Raw genomic sequence first — 17,589 nt, forward strand, 5'->3', positions numbered from 1 at the left:
TAACAGAAATAGTGGCGTTCGAATAAAAGCCCCAACAACAAAAGATGTGCTGGACCTTGACCAGGAAAAGGTTGAGCCCAATGTTATACCACCTCCAGAACCTGAAAATATCAGGTTAGTTCTTTATCAAACAGGACTTTAGTCAGATATGCACTTTAAATACAGAGTGAAATATATATATATTTTTTTATTACATTTTACCAACAAAATAGCAACAATGGTATTTTAAAATACAGCTCCGGAAAAAATTGAGACCACTGCACCTTTTTTTTTTTCATTCCAAAAATGTCGAAAAGGGAGGTTTTGAGTGAGGAACAGAAAGGTTAAAGAGACCACTGCAAATAGAATGCTTCTGTTCCTCACTCAAAACCATTTTTTTGGAAGGATAAAGAAAGGTGCAGTGGTCTCTTAATTCTTTCCGGAGCTGTATATTGGTGACATTTGTAATGCACAGTTCATTTACTGAAACAAATTTCCTTCTTAATTTCCGTATATTTAAACCTAGCTTAGAATAGTTTTGCTATGCACAGTAATGTAATTTTGCAACAGTCGCTTATCTGTTGCATCAACTCTGATCAACAAAAGTAAAAAACACTCAAGCGTGTGTAAAATATTGTTAATTTTTTTTGTCATTTCCAATCATATTTCCCAATCAGATAATGCGTATTAAAATGTATGGATAGAAATATACAGCTCTGGGAAAAATTAAGAGACCACTGCAAATTCCAAATTAAAATATTGTCATTTAGAACATGTATTTGTAGAAAATAACAACTGGTCAAAATAACCAAAAAAATATGCATTGTTTTCAGACCTCAAATAATGCAAAGAAAACATTCATATTCATTTTTCAACAACAAAATACTAATGTTTTAATTTAGGAAGTGTTCAGAAATCAATATTTGGTGGAATAACCCAGATTTTTAATCACAGCTTTCATAGGTCTTGGAATGCTCTCCCACCAGTCTGTCACATTGCTGTTGGGTGACTTTATGCCACTGGCACAAAAATTCATGTAGCTCTTCCTCTTGATCAAATTCCAGAGGGTTTCAATGGGGTTCAAGTCTGGAGATTGGGCTGGCCATGACAGGGTCCTGATCTGGTGGTCCTCCATCCACACCTTGATTGATCTGACTGTGTGGCATGGAGCATTGTCCTGCTGGAAAAACCAATTCTCAGAGTTGGGGAACATTGTCAGAGCAGAAGGAAGCAGGTGTTCTTCCAGGATAACCTTGTCTGTTGCTTGTCCTTGTTCTTATGAAGCGCCGTCTGTGAAATTTTCCGGATGGAAGCAACCTGACGCTCACTGTATCCCTCTGCCAGTAAAGCCAGAATTGAACCCTTCTTTTCCTCACTCTAAGCTTTTTTTTTTTACTTTTTTGTCATGCTGAATAGTTTTTTTATTCAAATTACCTTTGAGGTACGACTTGCACTGTTTTTGCCATCCAGCTGGTCTTATTGCAAGAGGATAGTGATGACCACAGTAGTGGTTTTTATACTTTTCCTCATTAAATTAGATTTGGTTCAGGTAATCGCCTAATCAGTACCTCATTAAGTAAAATGAGGTCTGCCTGTGTTAGAATTTTAACAGACACTAGAATGGAATGGCTGCCATAGGAGTGGTCTAAATTTTTTCTAGAGCTGTATGTTGTCCCATTGCATATTCAAAGTTGAAACACCTTTTCTGATGTAAGGAAGGCTGTTTCAAATAACTTGGCTATAATATTTGCAGCAGAGTTAGAGGTAAAACACCACAATGCGCAGCAAAATGTTATTGTCATTGCTTTGTAGTTGCATTTTATGAACAGCAATCATTAACAACATTGATTTAGTCGTAGTTCCAAAGCCAACCCTAACTGCACTGCTCTGGGCGCATTTTGATTTTAAGCCAAATTGAAAGAGGTGTGTCCAGTAATTTGGAGGAAGCAATTTGCTGGATTTGCTCTAGACATGTGGCACTCAAAAGCACAAATACCACAAATCTGAAGTATCATCTGCGGTTCCACAATGTGTATTTTTACAGTATTATTAGGCTTACACTGTAATAGTGGCATAACATTTACAATTTAGATAATTAAATTGTTTAACACAATTATTTGTGCAACAGTTATTCGTCAACTAAAATGTCATAATCGTTACAGCCCTACTTATCTCCAGGTTTTGGGGTTGAAATTTACTCACGAGTGTACTCAAGGTGTGGACCATTTACACTACAACTGCCCAATGCCCACTTCAATTGGCACTTGAGTTAATTCAAATAAAACTGCCATTTTGGGAGCTACACCCTCCTCGTCCCATGACTTTTCCTAAATAGGCGTGTATTACATTGTTCCGTTGTCAACATTTTAAACTCACAAACGGAAAACTATCTAGAGACTATTATAGACTAGAGCTATGCATTGGCATTGTAATCAACTCGATTGCCCCACTAGAACCCCCAGTGGAGACCTGCAAAAACACGCCGTTCGCATAGCCGATTCTTTTGGAGAAATGGACCTCGTTGAAATGAACTCCTCTTGGTTTTTTCGATAACTTATTCATGTCACCTATAGAAAATGTATGTCACCTGCAGATTGGCTGTGTAATTTTTTTTGTGCCTTTGTAGGGCCTAATAAATGGATTAAAATACTGTAGCCTGTGTTCTTAGAAATAATTGTTCTTTTTATTCTTAATGGTTTCTTTTTGTATGATAAGACCTTCAATACAAACAGTTTGTTGTGTTCTTCATATTCATTAACCATTTTAAATAAACCAAATTTGTACTTTATTATTTTTGGACTGTTCTATTTAGTTTAATAGAATAGTCCCAGTAGATGAACTGATGCTCTGGCTGGATGGTGATGCTGCAGAGGAGAATGTGTATGCTAATAGGGATGATGTGTATGCTAATGATGTGAAATGGCATTCGGCTCTGGCGGATTTTGGGGTTCTGAAAGGCCTGGTGATTCTAGTGGCAACCTGTTTTGTGTCCTGTCTTTCAGACCACCCCCTGCGCGTGTCGTGGATTGTCAGCCCCATAGCACTCTATATCCACCTTCTAGCTCTCAGAGTAGCAGCAACATCAACGGGAAGACCCACGTCTGGGTCAGCGCCCGTCATGGTGATCTCTCTGACTGGGGCCCATACTCAGGTGGGCAGCATCATATCTATTCAGCAATGATTGTTTTCAAATCCTGATGATTGTTTTTTTTTTGCATTCTTTATGCCTTTTTGGTCAGGAAAGTGATGAAAGACAAAGGTCAGTTTTTGCTGGAAGAGCAGTTATGGTGCACTGGAGGCAACGGCTCTGACCACTACACCACCCTGGGCCTCATGTTGTTCATTTATGGTAATCAAATGTGGGTTGACCTATTGCCAAGGACGGTCCATCTTTACAAGCTGCTGCCTCGGGTGCAAATATGCTACTTTGCGTGGGTTGGAATCCGCACACTGCTCTTTTAGCAAAAATTATCATTCTTTCCCTACCTTCCTGTGTAATAAAGCCTTGTTTATGTTTTTGACTTAACTGTTCTGTTAGTGAAAAAATGCTTCAAACCCCTTAGGTTTTAGCTCAGACGAAGACATGTTGCCACCTAAACAGGACACTGCCGGGTTCACTCACAGTAACCTGCCCCGGCTTTGCTTTGAGATCACCAGTGACGACGGCTTCCATGTCCAGGCAGACAGCATAGAAGGTAAGACTTCCAGGTTATAAAACATTTTAACTTGTATACTCAATTTAGTTGGATCAATTACATTTTAATTGAACTCAATAGAAAGTCAGATTTAAATTCACATTTTCATAATTGAAAACCCTTAGAGGGAATTGGAATTTTTGCAGGACCACGTAAGCGAAGCCGGCAAAGATGAGCAAATGTCTCTTACTGACTGATTACCCCTTGTTAAATAGTGGTTAGAGATGCAGACTCCCACGCAGGGGGACCAGTGTTCAAGCCTCACCGCAGTCAAAGCAAATTATGCATTTGTATTTGTTCAGGATAGACAAAAACTTTGCTGGCCATGACCTTCAGAAGTTATGTTATAGTAAGCCTAAAATAAAACTGTTTAAGGTTATATTGAGAATATTTCTGGTGGAATTTCGAAGTACGCATCCATTACTACAGGTGTGCCAAGGGACAAGCTAGCCTATATGAAAAATCGGTCTCGTTATACAGAGGAGACCAAGACCGCAACACTGGAGACCGAGGCCCAGACCAAGACCATGTCTATGTGGTCTCCAGTGGGCTCGGGACCGCAAGACAAAGGCTCCATCTCTGCCCTCCCATGGTTAAAGCAGAAAAAAGTGAAGGTTCTGGAGTGGCCACCACAGTCTCCTGACCTTAATATCATCGAGACACTCTGGGGAGATCTCAAACATGCGGTTCATGCAAGATGACCAAAGACTTTGCATGACCTGGTGGAATTTTGCCTAGACGAATGGGCAGCTATACCACCTGCAAGAATTCGGGGGCCTCATAGACAACTATTACCAAAGACTGCACACTGTCATTGATGCTAAAAGGGGGCAATACAGAGTATTAAGAACTTAGGGTATGCACATTTTTGTAGGTCAGTTAATGTTTTTCTTTATTGCCATGTTTTGTTTTATGATTGTGCCATTCTGTTATGACCTACAGTTGAATTTGAATCCCATAAGAAATAAAAGACATGTTTTTTTCCTGCTCACTAATTTTTTCTTTAGAAATGGTACATATATTACCAATTCTCCAAGGGTATGCAAACCTTTGAGCACAACTGTAATTAGCTGTGTGATATTCCACCAGGTTTGTTTTTTTGTGTTATACAACTTTTCCAGTCTTTGCGTGTTGCTGGCATCAAAATCAAAGTGGGCATATATTTTTCAAGATCAAATAACATTTCTCTTTTTCAGCATTTAATATGTTGTCTTGGTACTATTTTCTACAGAATATAGGGCTTAAATTATTTGCACATCATTGCATTCTGTTTTTTTTTACATTTCATGCAGTGTCCCACCTTTTATGGAAACGGGGCTGTATTCTACATGGAGAATTTCTGTTGAACTGTCTTTTGAATCGAAAACTAGGCACAAACTGTGCCCAAAAGACCCTTTGTAGGTAAGTATTTTTTTAAAAACATTTTCTTTGTATCTTTCCCTCAGTGGCATGGCGAGCAGTAATTGACGGTGTCATGGAGGCCCGAGCAGGATTCCACCTGAAGTCATTGCCACTGGGTGGTGTGAGCGGTGCGCGGATCCTGGGCGTTCTCCATGATGCTGTCATCTTTCTACTGGAGCAGCTTCCAGGTGCCGCCGGATGTAAGCAGCACCGCTTCCGCTTCCACCGCTACGACACTGCCGATGACGAGTTGCCCATCAACCCTAGCGGCTGTGCCCGCGCAGAGGTCTACACGCGGTAAGAACTAACATGTTTGCATGTTTTGCCATAACATCAGTATAACTTTGTCCCTTATTGGAATGTAGATCTGTAAGAATGTTATAAAGATTTTTAATCATTTCTAAGTTTCGGTCTGGTTCCAGTATCTCCTGCAATAGGGAAGTGACAACCTCCACAATGTCTTTGTCCCCTCACAGAAAGTCAACCTTTGACATGTTCAACTTCCTAGCGTCTCAACACAGACAGCTGCCAGACATTATGTCAACACCATGCGATGAGGAAGATGACGATGTCCCACTGAAATCCACCCGGTTAGACAACTTTTTTAAAAATCCTTTATTTGAATTACAAGTTCACTTTTTAAATATGTTTTGCTTTCATATAAAAAACAAATGTTCATTTATAAATGGCATGTGTAGGTTTAGCAATTTCACTTGGTTTTGAGAAACCTAGCCCACTAGTTTCAGTGGGGAGAAGTAGTATTTGATACACTGCCGATTTTGCAGGTTTTCCCACTTACAAAGCATGTAGAAATCTGTAAATTTTATCATAGGTAGTCTTCAACTGTGAGTGACGGAATTAAAAAAAATATTTGTAAGTAATTAATTAGCATTTTATTGCACGACATAAGTATTTGATACATCAGAAAAGCAGAACTTAATATTTGGTACAAAAACCTTTGTTTGCAATTACAGAGATCCTACGTTTCCTGTAGTTCTTGACCAGCTTGACTGCAGCAGGGATTTTGGCCCACTCCTCCATACAGACCTTCTCCAGATCTATCAGGTTTCGTGTGTGTTGTTGGGCAATACAGACTTTCAGCTCCCTCCAAAGATTTTTCTATTGGGTTCAGGTCTGGAGACTGGCTAGGCCACTCCAGGACCTTGAGATGCTTCTTACGGAGCCACTCCTTAGTTGCCCTGGCTGTGTGTTTTGGGTAGTTGTCATGCTGGAAGACCCAGCCATGACCCATCTTCAATGCTCTTACTGAGGGAAGGAGGTTGTTGGCCAAGATTTCACGTTACATGGCCCCATCCATCCTCCCCTCAATACGGTGCAGTCGTCCTGTCCCCTTTACAGAAAAGCATCCCCAAAGAATTATGTTTCCACCTCCATGCTTCACGGTTGGGATGGTGTTCTTCCTCCTTCTTCTTCCAAACACGGCGAGTGGAGTTTAGACCAAAAAGCTCTATTTTGATATCATCAGACCACATGGCCTTCTCCCATTCCTCCTTTGGATAATCCCAGATGGTCATTGGCAAACTTCAGACGGGCCTGGACATGCGCTGGCTTGAGCAGGGAGACCTTATGTACGCTGCAGGATTTTAATGCATGACGGCGTAGTGTGTTACTAATGGTTTTCTTTGAGACTGTGGTCCCAGCTCTCTTCAGGTCATTGAACAGGTCCTGCCGTGTAGTTCTGGGCTGATCCCTCACCTTCATCATGATCATTGGTGCCCCATGAGGTGAGATCGTCCATGGAGCCCCAGACCGAGGGAGATTGACCGTCATCTTGAACCTCTTCCATTTTCTAATAATTGCACCAACAGTTGTAGAGATGCCCAGACTTCCCTCGCCCCAGACACTTCCTCCAGCTCTTCCGGGGGGACACCAAGGCGTTCCCAGGCCAGCCGGGAGACATAGTCCCTCCAGCGTGTCCTAGGTCTTCCCCGGGGTCTCCTCCCGGTGGGACGGGACCGGAACACCTTCCCAGGAAGGCGTTCCGGAGGCACCAGAAACAGATGCCCAAGCCACCTCAGCTGACCCCTCTCGATGTGGAGGGAGCAGCGGCTCTACTCCAAGCTCCTCCCGGGTGACCGAGCTTCTCACCCTATCTCTAAGGGATCGCCCAGCCACCCTGTGGAGAAAGCTCATTTCAGCCGCCTGTATCCAGGGTTTTGTCCTTAGGTCCATAGGTGAGAGTAGGAACGTAGATTGACCGGTAAATCGAGAGCTTCGCCTTGCGGCTCAGCTCTTTCTTCACCACGACAGACCGATACATCGACCGCATTACTGCAGAAGCTGCACCGATCCGTCTGTCAATCTCCCGTTCCATCCTTCCCTCACTCGTGAACAAGATCCCTAGATACTTAAACTCCTCCACTTGAGGCAAGCACTCTCCACCAACCTGAAGTGGGCAAGCCACCCTTTTCCGACTGAGGACCATGGCCTCGGATTTGGAGGTACTGATTCTCATCCCCACCGCTTCACACTCGGCTGCAAACCGTCCCAGCGCATGCTGAAGGTCCTGGTTTGAAGGGGCCAACACGACAACATCATCCGCAAAGACGAAATCGTGTGGTCCCCAAACCTGACACCCTCCGGCCCCTGGCTGCGGCTAGAAATTCTGTCCATAAAAATTATGAACAGAACCGGTGACAAAGGGCAGCCCTGCCGGAGTCCAACATGCACTGGGAACAAGTCTGACTTACTGCCGGCAATGCGGACCAAGCTCCTGCCTCGGTCGTATAGGGACCTGACAGCCCTTAGCAAAGGACCCAGGACCCCATATTCCAGGACGCCGCGAGGGACACAGTCGAATGCCTTCTCCAAATCCACAAAACACATGTGGATTGGTTGGGCAAACTCCCGTGAACCCTCCAACACCCCGTAGAGGGTATAGAGCTGGTCCAGTGTTCCACGGCCCGGACGAAAACCACACTGTTCCTCCTGAATCCGAGGTTCTACTATCGGCTGTATTCTCCTCTCCAGAACCCTGGCATAGACTTTCCCAGGGAGGCTGAGAAGTGTGATCCCCCTATAGTTGGAACACACCCTCCGGTCCCCCTTCTTAAAAAGAGGGACCACCACCCCGGTCTGCCATCCCAAAGGCACTGTCCCCGACCGCCACGCGATGTTGCACAGGCGTGTCAACCAAGACAGCCCCACAACATCCAGAGACTTGAGACTTGATCTCATCCACTCCCGGTGCCTTGCCACCTCAGTGACTTCAGCCTGGGTGATGGACGAGTCCACCTCTGAGCCATCATCCTCTGCTTCCTCAATGGAAGACGTGACTGCGGGATTGAGGAGATCCTCGAAGTACTCCTTCCAACGCCCGACGACATCCCCAGTTGAGGTCAACAGCTGCCCACCTCTACTGTAAACAGCGTTGGTAGGGCACTGTTTCCCTCTCCTGAGGCGCCGGACGGTTTGCCAGAATCTCTTCGAGGCCAGCCGATAGTCCTTCTCCATGGCCTCACCGAACTCCTCCCAGGCCCGAGTTTTTGCCTCCACAACCACCCGGGCTGCAGTCCGCTTGGCCTGTCGGTACCCGTCAGCCGCCTCAGGAGTCCCACAAGCCAACCAGGCCTGATAGGACTCCTTCTTCAGCTTGACGGCATCCCTTACTTCCGGTGTCCACCACCGGGTTCGGGGATTGCCGCCTCGACAGGCACCGGAGACCTTGCGGCCACAGCTCCGAGCGGCCGCTTCGACAATGGCGGTGGAGAACATGGTCCACTCGGACTCAATATCTCCAGCCTCCCTCGGGATCCAGTTGAAGCTCTGCCGGAGGTGGGAGTTAAAGATCTCTCTGACAGGAGACTCGGCCAGACGTTCCCAGCAGACCCTTACAGTACGCTTGGGCCTGCCGAGTCTGTCCAGCTTCCTCCCCCGCCATCGGATCCAACTCACCACCAGGTGGTGATCAGTTGACAGCTCCGCCCCTCTCTTCACCCAAGTGTCCAAGACATACGGCCGCAGGTCAGATGAAACGACAACAATGTCGATCATCGACCTGCGGCCTAGGGTGTCCTGGTGCCATGTGCACTGATGGACACCCTTATGCTTGAACATGGTGTTCATTATGGACAAACTGTGACTAGCACAGAAGTCCAATAACTGAACACCGCTCGGGTTCAGATCAGGGGGGCCGTTCCTCCCAATCACACCCCTCCAGGTGTCACTGTCGTTGCCCACGTGGGCGTTGAAGTCCCCCAGTAGAACGATAGAGTCCCCAGTCGGAGCACAAACAACTGTGAGAGACCTATCCCCAACCCGTAGGCGCAGGGAAACGACCCTCTCGTTCACAGGGGTAAACTCCAACACATGGCGGCAGAGCTGGGGAGTTATAAGCAAACCCACACCAGCCCGCCGCCTCTCACCATGGGCAACTCCAGAGTGGTGAAGAGTCCATCTTCTCTCAAGGAGTGTGGTTCCAGAGCCCAAGCCGTGCGTAGAGGTGATCCCGACTACCTTTAGTCGGAACCTCTCAACCTCACGCACGATCTCAGGCTCCTTCCCCGCCAGCGAGGTGACGTTCCACGTCCCTAGAGCTAGTTTCCGTGTCCAGGGATCGGGTCGTCTAGGCCCCCGCCTTCGACTGCCGCCCGATCCTCTCTGCACCGACCCCTTATGGTCCCTCCTGTGGGTGGTGAGCCCACGGGAAGGCGGCCCCACGTCGCTCGTTCGGGTTGAGCCCGGCCGGGCCCCATGGGGAAAGGCCCGGCCACCAGGCGCTCGCGTACGAGCCCCAACCCCGGGCCTGGCTCCAGGGTGGGGCCCCGGCTGCGCCATACCGGGCGACGTCACGGACCTCAAGAACATTTTCATCATTAAGGGGTGTATTGAACCGCTCTTAGTCTGACCCGTCGCCTAGGACCTGTTTGCCCTGGGAGACCCTACCAGGGGCATATAGCCCCAGACAACATAGCTCCTAGGGTCACTCGGGTACTCAAACCTCTCTACCACGTTAAGGTGGCAGTTCAAGGAGGGGTATTCAGCCGTATGGGGCGTACCAAATAGTTGGATAACATAGTGTATCGTTGCAACCCTGATGAATACAGACAAGTGCCTTTCAATGCGGTTGTGTCGTAGCCTCATCAGTAGTTATCTGACTGTAATCAGTTGCAACCTACGCTATCCTCCATGTTTACCTTCCCCTCCAATAGACGAGCCACCAGTACTGAGCTTCCTATGGCCATGCGCTTCAGACACCTGGAGAAGACCTCCAAGGAAGCAGTAGGGGTTTACAGGTACTGAGAAAATAAATAAATAGGTCTTCAAATGTATGATTATTGCTAGTCTACTACCCCACCAATATAAAATACTTAATTGTCTCTTCTTTTACTGTTTTATTTATCTTAGGTCAGAAATTCACGGCCGGGGTCTGTTCTGCAAGAGGAACATTGAGGCAGGGGAGATGGTCATCGAGTATGCAGGCAATGTCATCCGGTCCGTTCTCACAGACAAGCGAGAGAAATACTATGACAGCAAGGTGGGTAAACAGATGTAGCCCGGTGATCATTAATATGCCGACACTGGTTTGGATTACTACGGTGGAAAACTGCTGACCTGCTATCCAGAGGTTTGGGAGGGCACATTATGTACTTTAATTGCTCTGAATTAAGCCTTTTAGGCAGTGTTGGTAATGCCTGGTTTCCAGTCTGCACTGGACTGCAAACCCATTCTAAAGTTTTCAGAATTCTTCAAAGTTTTGAATTCTGCCATGGTCGTTTCAGACTAAATATATTGCAATTGATAGAGCAGTGAAATTAAATTAAGTTGCCATCTCTCCTTGACAGACCACATGAACAGAAATAGTACTGTAGATCTCTCAAAAACACAAGTATGAGATATAAACCGGCATTGTTTTTGGTACCGGCATTGATTTTGTAGAAGTTAGCACTTTTCGATTTTCAGAAGGGGATGGTACTCTGACAACAATTTTCTAATTTCTATAGAGGGGGTAGAGCTCTTTAGTTCGTTTATCTTTAGTTAACAAATGTGTACCCAGATCTTAAGGCTTAGTCACTTAGTAATACATTTCCCTGTTTTGTCCATTCAAATAACAATGAAATAGTACCCGCCAAACACCTGTCTCAACGTCAACAGTGAAGAGGCGACTCTGGGATGCTAGCCTTTTCCCCAATCTTCCTCTATCCAGTGTCTGTTCTTTTGCCCATCTTAATCGTTTCTTTTTATTGACCACCATGAACAATCACTACACCCTCCACAGATGTTCTGTGTCTCTCTGCATACTCCAGTATTTATCTAGCTAACTACTTTTCACAAACATGGACATTTCAGAGGAGATATTTGATGCAGCCTTGTTTCGTGTGCGAACTACACACATTAACCGCAACGAAACGTTAACTTCCTGCCAAAGTACTGATTCCTTTTGGAGCCACACTCTGCATTGTTATTATTAGCTAAAATTAAAGGTCAACATTGAATGGAAACTACCGGGCTTATCTTCGATTTTGCACAATAGCCTGGGGCCGAGGGTTACCATGCCTCTGGCATGTGTGATCTGTGCCTGTAGCTGACCAGGGCCAGCTACAGGCATAAGCAACATAAGCGTTTGCTTAGAGCCCCTGACTGCTAGGGAGCCCCCAACCAAATTTTGGTTATCATTTTGTAGTATTGTTTTGACATTGAGTATATAAATACTAAACCTGGTATTTGTATCAAAGTCAAAATGTTGGTATAGTGGCAACACTACTCCATCCCAAACCTAAGGGTTACCCTAACCCCAACTAACCATAGACTTCTGTAAATAGAGTAAAAGTTACCATACCAAGTTATTAATGTTGTTGAATGGCACTAGGTGAATACAATTCTTCCTCTTGCATCTGCGAGTCTATAGTTACTTAAGCTAAGTGGAATGTGCATTTAGAATAAAAGCATAAACAATTGTATAATTACACTTACATTTATGCCATACATTCTTTTACATTTAATATTTTTATAACTAACACAATTTAAAATGATTGCACTCTCATGATTTAGCGTAAAGCAGTTGGAATTACTCTGTGCTGTAGAAAATATACCAGTTTCCATAAAAATAATGTAATTCAAATTGAAATACTTATGGCATTTGAATAAGATCCCTTTGTACATGCATTGATTTTAGTGTTCATTTTCCTCATTGTGTGTTTAGTGTACACATTGGTAAGTACAATATTTTTTCATCTCATAATTCTGTCTTATCTCCTTTTCAGGGCATTGGCTGTTACATGTTTCGCATTGATGACTTTGACGTGGTGGACGCCACCATGCACGGAAATGCAGCACGCTTCATAAACCACTCATGCGAGCCCAACTGCTACTCGCGTGTCATCCTCGTGGACAGCCATAAGCACATTGTTATCTTCGCCCTGCGCAAGATCTACCGTGGAGAGGAGCTCACGTATGATTACAAGTTCCCCATTGAGGACGACAACAGCAAGCTACACTGCAACTGTGGTGCCAGGCGCTGCCGCCGATTCCTCAACTAAATGACCAACACAATGACTTGGGGACTAAACAGCAAATGCGTTGACATGGCCGTAAGACAGGGGGTAGCTTACAAGTACGGATCAATCTAACCTAAAAGTTATTTTTTATTTATAGATTGTCCGTTATGAAGCAGCTTAATTTAAAACAGAATGGTGCACTTTTCGTGGTTCAGCCCAGGCGAACTTTTTAAGCCTCCTTTTTCTTGTCACTGAAACCAAATAAGGGAGCTGAAATTTTAGTACCTGTGTGTGCGATAAAGTGCTGCCAGTGGTTTGCAATTAAATGGCTGCCGGTGCATGGAATAAATATATAATTTTTTCCAACCATAGTTTTTATTTTAAGTACACTGGCAACTTCGCAGCATCTCATGAGCGTCTCTCTTGGTTGGTTTCTACTAATGAATCTGTCGCCAATGGCCTCTGCTGGGAAATTAAGCTCGATATTTCAATGTTGTGCTGCTTATCACCAGAAAGAGGGTTGGTTACATACTTGATTAGTTTTTCTCAGCAGTCTGATTACTCTGTTTTAAAGAGGGATTTCTTGTTATCATAGTTATGACGATACAAGGCCACACTCGAGGGGAGGAGAGATTTTAGCACCTTATTTTCATGGCCATGTGCTCAAGTGTTTCTGTACATAATAGACAAGATGGGCTTGTTTGTTGGAATATTTTTTTTTTTTTTACCTTTGACACAAGCCACCACCATTTTATTGTAGCTGTATTTTAATTGTCCATGTTGATATTACGGAGACCATTGGAAGTGTATGCCTCACAATTCACTGACACCGTATTCCCTAGATAGTGCACTACTTTGGACCAGGGCCCATAGGAAATAGGCTGCCATTTAGAACTAGCGCCGACTTTTGAGCAGGGAGAGTATTCAGGATGTTCTGTTTGTTGTGCTTTTATGAAGGTGCTGATTAAAACTACCCTGAAGGTTTCTTTCAAATATTTCATTACCATCCCTACAGGATAACTTCTTTCTCAATATTTCTTCACCTGTGTTCTGTGGAAACAGAAATATCTTGTGATGTACCCCTATAGAATTACATTGTTTTTAGTCTGCCAGGTATTTTCATTATTTCTTTGGGTGGTTTTGTTCATGATTATCCGGACGCTAACACAGGGGTAATAATGTGGTTTGGATGAGAGATTAGAAAAACACTTTGATACTACTACTCTTCAGCTTTATCAATATAAAATAAAATTTGTACATGTATCCTTGTATATTGCAATAAATTAATATTCAAAAATGCTAATGAAAATAAATGTTGTCAAATATTAACTTGCTTTATATTTGCTAGTGAACACCCACTAATTGAAAAGAGGGGCATGAAAGCTTATACAGTACAATACCTGGTTGTAGCCTATGTTTAGTTTGTACTCCTTTATATTCTCTTTTTGCCCACCCCCACCTTAATGTAACCACTCCTCCCCTGTCTTTTGCAGGTGTACTACCTCAGTCGCTCACCACGACAAAAGATCATGTTTTGCCCTGCTACAATATCTATTTGAGGTGGAGGAGCTCAGTTCACGTGTTCAAGCACTGACCAGCAAAACCGCTTCTATTAAAGTATAATTTTGGGCATGTGGTGTAAGTGCTGTTGTAGATATTGTAGCCTAGCCTTGGTTTCCAACTCGTGCCATGCTGGCTCAAATGTGCAACTCCATTTAGGGCACTGAGCTGGCTATGCATGCAACAAAGACATGATCTTCCATGTTTGGAGTTTTAGTTGGCCATTGGTGGGGGGTTTTACCCCGAGTACTGGATAATTGCAGTTTGTGTTACTTGCGTAGGATTGTTTCAATATATTTAGAATAAAGTTAATCTGTAACTGCGTGTGACGAATATGGTTCTGTTACCATGGCACAAAGAGAACCTTTGTACATAGTTGTATAAAACATTTCTAAACCTGTTAAAAGTTTTTCTACGCACTTTTTATTTTATTTATGATGTTCTTGGCTTAATAAAGATGTTGAGAGGTTTGGAAACAGACTGGTGAGGGGGTTTGTTCTTTCTGAGTTCCTTTCAACATTTAATGCAACTGTATTGAACACTGATCTCTATATATTTAGGTCTGCTTTGATTGTCTTAAAGAGGTCCAGAACAAGATAATGGGTGAAATCCATTCAGGGGTCCACAGCTACAGTCCAAACGGCACTGGGGACAGAAAAGTAAGCAATTATCATGCCGGGTATTTTAAATGCAAGCATTCATACCTACATAAGACGAGAGACATGCTACAGTACACAACTATCTGAACTGGGCTTAAGAACAGGGCTTAAGTGATTTTCACTTCTGTTGAAATTGGACACAGATTAATGGTAAAGAAAAAACAAATGTCTCAATCTTTCTATTGTTTTGTTCATACCTCTCTATAGCAGGTCTCCTCATAGAACATTTATATGGTCTTCATAGCATGTACAGTGGGGCAAAAAATGATTTAGTCAGCCACCAATTGTGCAAGTTCTCCCACTTAAAAAGATGAGAGGCCTGTGATTTTCATCATAGGTACACTTCAACTATGAGAGAAATGCTTCTTACGAAGCCACTCCTTCGTTGCCCAGGCGGTGTGTTTGGGATCATTGTCATGCTGAAAGACCCAGCCACGTTTCATCTTCAGTGCCCTTGTTGATGGAAGGAGGTCAAAATCTCACGATACATGGCCCCATTCATTCTTTCCTTTACACGGATCAGTCGTCCTGTTCCCTTTGCAGAAAAATAGCCCCAAAGCATGATGTTTCCACCCCCATGCTTCACAGAAGGTATGGTGTTCTTTGGATGCAACTCAGCATTCTTTCTCCTCGTGTCCTTGTGTCCCTGGCGGCGTAGTGTGTTACTGATGGTAGCCTTTGTTACTTTGGTCCCAGCTCTCTGCAGGTCATTCACTCGGTCCCCCCGTGTGGTTCTGGAATTTTTTGACCCCACGGGGTGAGATCTTGCGTGGAGCCCCTGATCGAGGGAGATTATTAGTGGTCTTGTATGTCTTCCATTTTCTTATAATTGCTCCCACAGTTGATTTCTTCACACCAGGTAATGAGTGGAGGACAGAGGACCCTCTTAAAGATGTTGTTACAGGTCTGTGAGAGCCAGAAATTTTGCTTGTTTGTAGGTGACCAAATACTTATTTTACTGAGGAATTTACCAATACATTTATAAAAAATCCTACAACGAGATTTTCTGGATTTTGTTTCTTCATTTTGTCTCTCATAGTTGAAGTGTACCTATGATGAAAATTACAGGCCTCTCATCTTTTTAAGTGGGAGAACTTGCAAAATTGGTGGCTGACTAAATACTTTTTTGCCCTACTGTATAGGGCTTAGTAGGGTGTGTTGGAAGCACTAAGAAAGGTTTGGATTGTGTGTAAAATTAAGATAAACATATTAACTTAGATTCAGAACATTCAGAACTAAAGTTAGTATGCCTACATAAAAAAACTCAATTGATCTAAGTTAGCTTGCACTAGTTTTATAGCTTGCAAGCAGGCTGCTTACTATCTAAGAGGCTGGCTACAGGTTACCTAGCCTTACCTGGTTACAGACTACAGTTTTAAGTAATAGAAATTCAACACTACTGTTGTTTGCTCCTTGGGGTTTAAGGTGTTTTGTAAAAGCACTTCATGACAAATGCTGATGTAAAAAGGGCTTTATAAATACATTTGATTGATTGATTATAGCTGGTAGAAGACAGTCCCGCAACCTTCTGCAAGATGGTCAGAGCTACCTGATGAGAAAGCTGAGATTTCTCCATTACTTTTTGTAGCTTACACTACACATTCTGTATGTGAATGGTGTGTATAAATGATTAACAATGAACAGCAGATACTGTACTGGTAATGGTAATCTAAACTAAATACAGTTAGGTCTGGAAATAATTGGACACTGACATAAGTGTTGTTATTTTGGCTGTTTACCAAGATGTGTTCAAGTTACAGATAAAAAATGAATATGGGCTTAAAGTGCAGTCTGTCAACTTTAATCTGAGGGTATTCACATCCTTATTCGAGGAAGGGTTTAGGAATTATATATGTATATAATTCCTATATGTATCCCCCTCTTTTTCATGTGACCAAAGGTAATTGGACAATTGACTCAAAAGCTGTTTCATGGACAGGTGTGGGCTATTCCTTTGTTACTTAATTAAGCAGGTAAAAGGTCTGGAGTTGATTCCAGGTGTGGCATTCGCATTTGGAAGATATATAGCTATATAGTCATACAGTCCGTTATCAGCTGCCATCACTGTTTCAATGGCACGTTTATTATTTTAAAAGGCTAACTGATCATTAGAAAACTCTTTTTGCAATTATGTTAGCACCGCTGTAAACCGTTGCAAAGAAAAAGCCTCATCTCAGACTAGGCTATAAAACGAAAAGATTAATAATAATAGTAAATTCTATTTGTATTGCACTTTACATTTTATCAATCTCAAAGTGCTACAGAGACAAAGGCGTGGACAAGCTTCTCTGCATCTGCCAGGGTGAGTGTTGGACGGAGTTTGGCGATGTTCTTGAGGTGATAGAATGATGTCTGATGTCTGTCTGATGTCGAAGGTGAGTTGAGAGTCCATTTTAACACCCAAGTTGGTGACAGATGTGGAGAGGGAGATGTATTGGCCAGAGAAAGTAATATGGTTATGGTGGAAAGGCAGGTCTGATGTGGTGTGCCAACTAAGATGGCTTCCATTTTTTAACTGTTCAGCTGAAGGAAGTTGAGCTTCATCCACACCTCTATCTCCTCCAAGCAGGTGGTCAGTGTAGATATTGGCACGGAAGCAGAAAAGGAGGGAGTTGTCCTAAGGTAGAGCTGTGTGTCGTCAGCATAACAATGGAATGATATACCATGTCTGCTAATGATTTTGCCATGGGGGAGCATATAAATGGAGAAGAGGGTGGGGCCCAGCACAGAGCCCTGAGGTATGCCGCAGGTGACGTGGTTGTGTGATTTGGCTTTGCCCAGGGCGACGTGCTCGGTTCTGCCGGTAAGGTATGAGATAAACCATTTGTGAACATTTCC

General features: G+C 43.6%; 1 protein-coding gene across 4 annotated transcripts in view; it reads left to right on the forward strand.

The window, feature by feature from the left end:
- Positions 1 to 14,572, forward strand: part of kmt2ba (lysine (K)-specific methyltransferase 2Ba) — a 73,376-nt gene extending 58,804 nt beyond the window's left edge. For all 4 annotated transcript variants that reach the window (XM_029122696.2, XM_029122697.2, XM_029122699.2 and 1 more), the window contains exons 30-37: positions 7 to 114; positions 2,982 to 3,130; positions 3,543 to 3,674; positions 5,120 to 5,372; positions 5,552 to 5,665; positions 10,247 to 10,330; positions 10,443 to 10,572; positions 12,299 to 14,572. In XM_029122696.2, the coding sequence (XP_028978529.2) occupies positions 7 to 114; positions 2,982 to 3,130; positions 3,543 to 3,674; positions 5,120 to 5,372; positions 5,552 to 5,665; positions 10,247 to 10,330; positions 10,443 to 10,572; positions 12,299 to 12,574 (1,246 nt within the window). In that variant the 3' untranslated portion in view covers positions 12,575 to 14,572. The remainder of the gene's footprint in view (positions 1 to 6; positions 115 to 2,981; positions 3,131 to 3,542; positions 3,675 to 5,119; positions 5,373 to 5,551; positions 5,666 to 10,246; positions 10,331 to 10,442; positions 10,573 to 12,298) is intronic.
- The last annotated feature ends 3,017 nt before the right edge of the window (positions 14,573 to 17,589 follow it).

The sequence above is a fragment of the Esox lucius genome, chromosome 10 (genome assembly GCF_011004845.1).
Source record: "Esox lucius isolate fEsoLuc1 chromosome 10, fEsoLuc1.pri, whole genome shotgun sequence".
In the NCBI taxonomy this organism is placed as follows: Eukaryota; Metazoa; Chordata; class Actinopteri; order Esociformes; family Esocidae; genus Esox; species Esox lucius.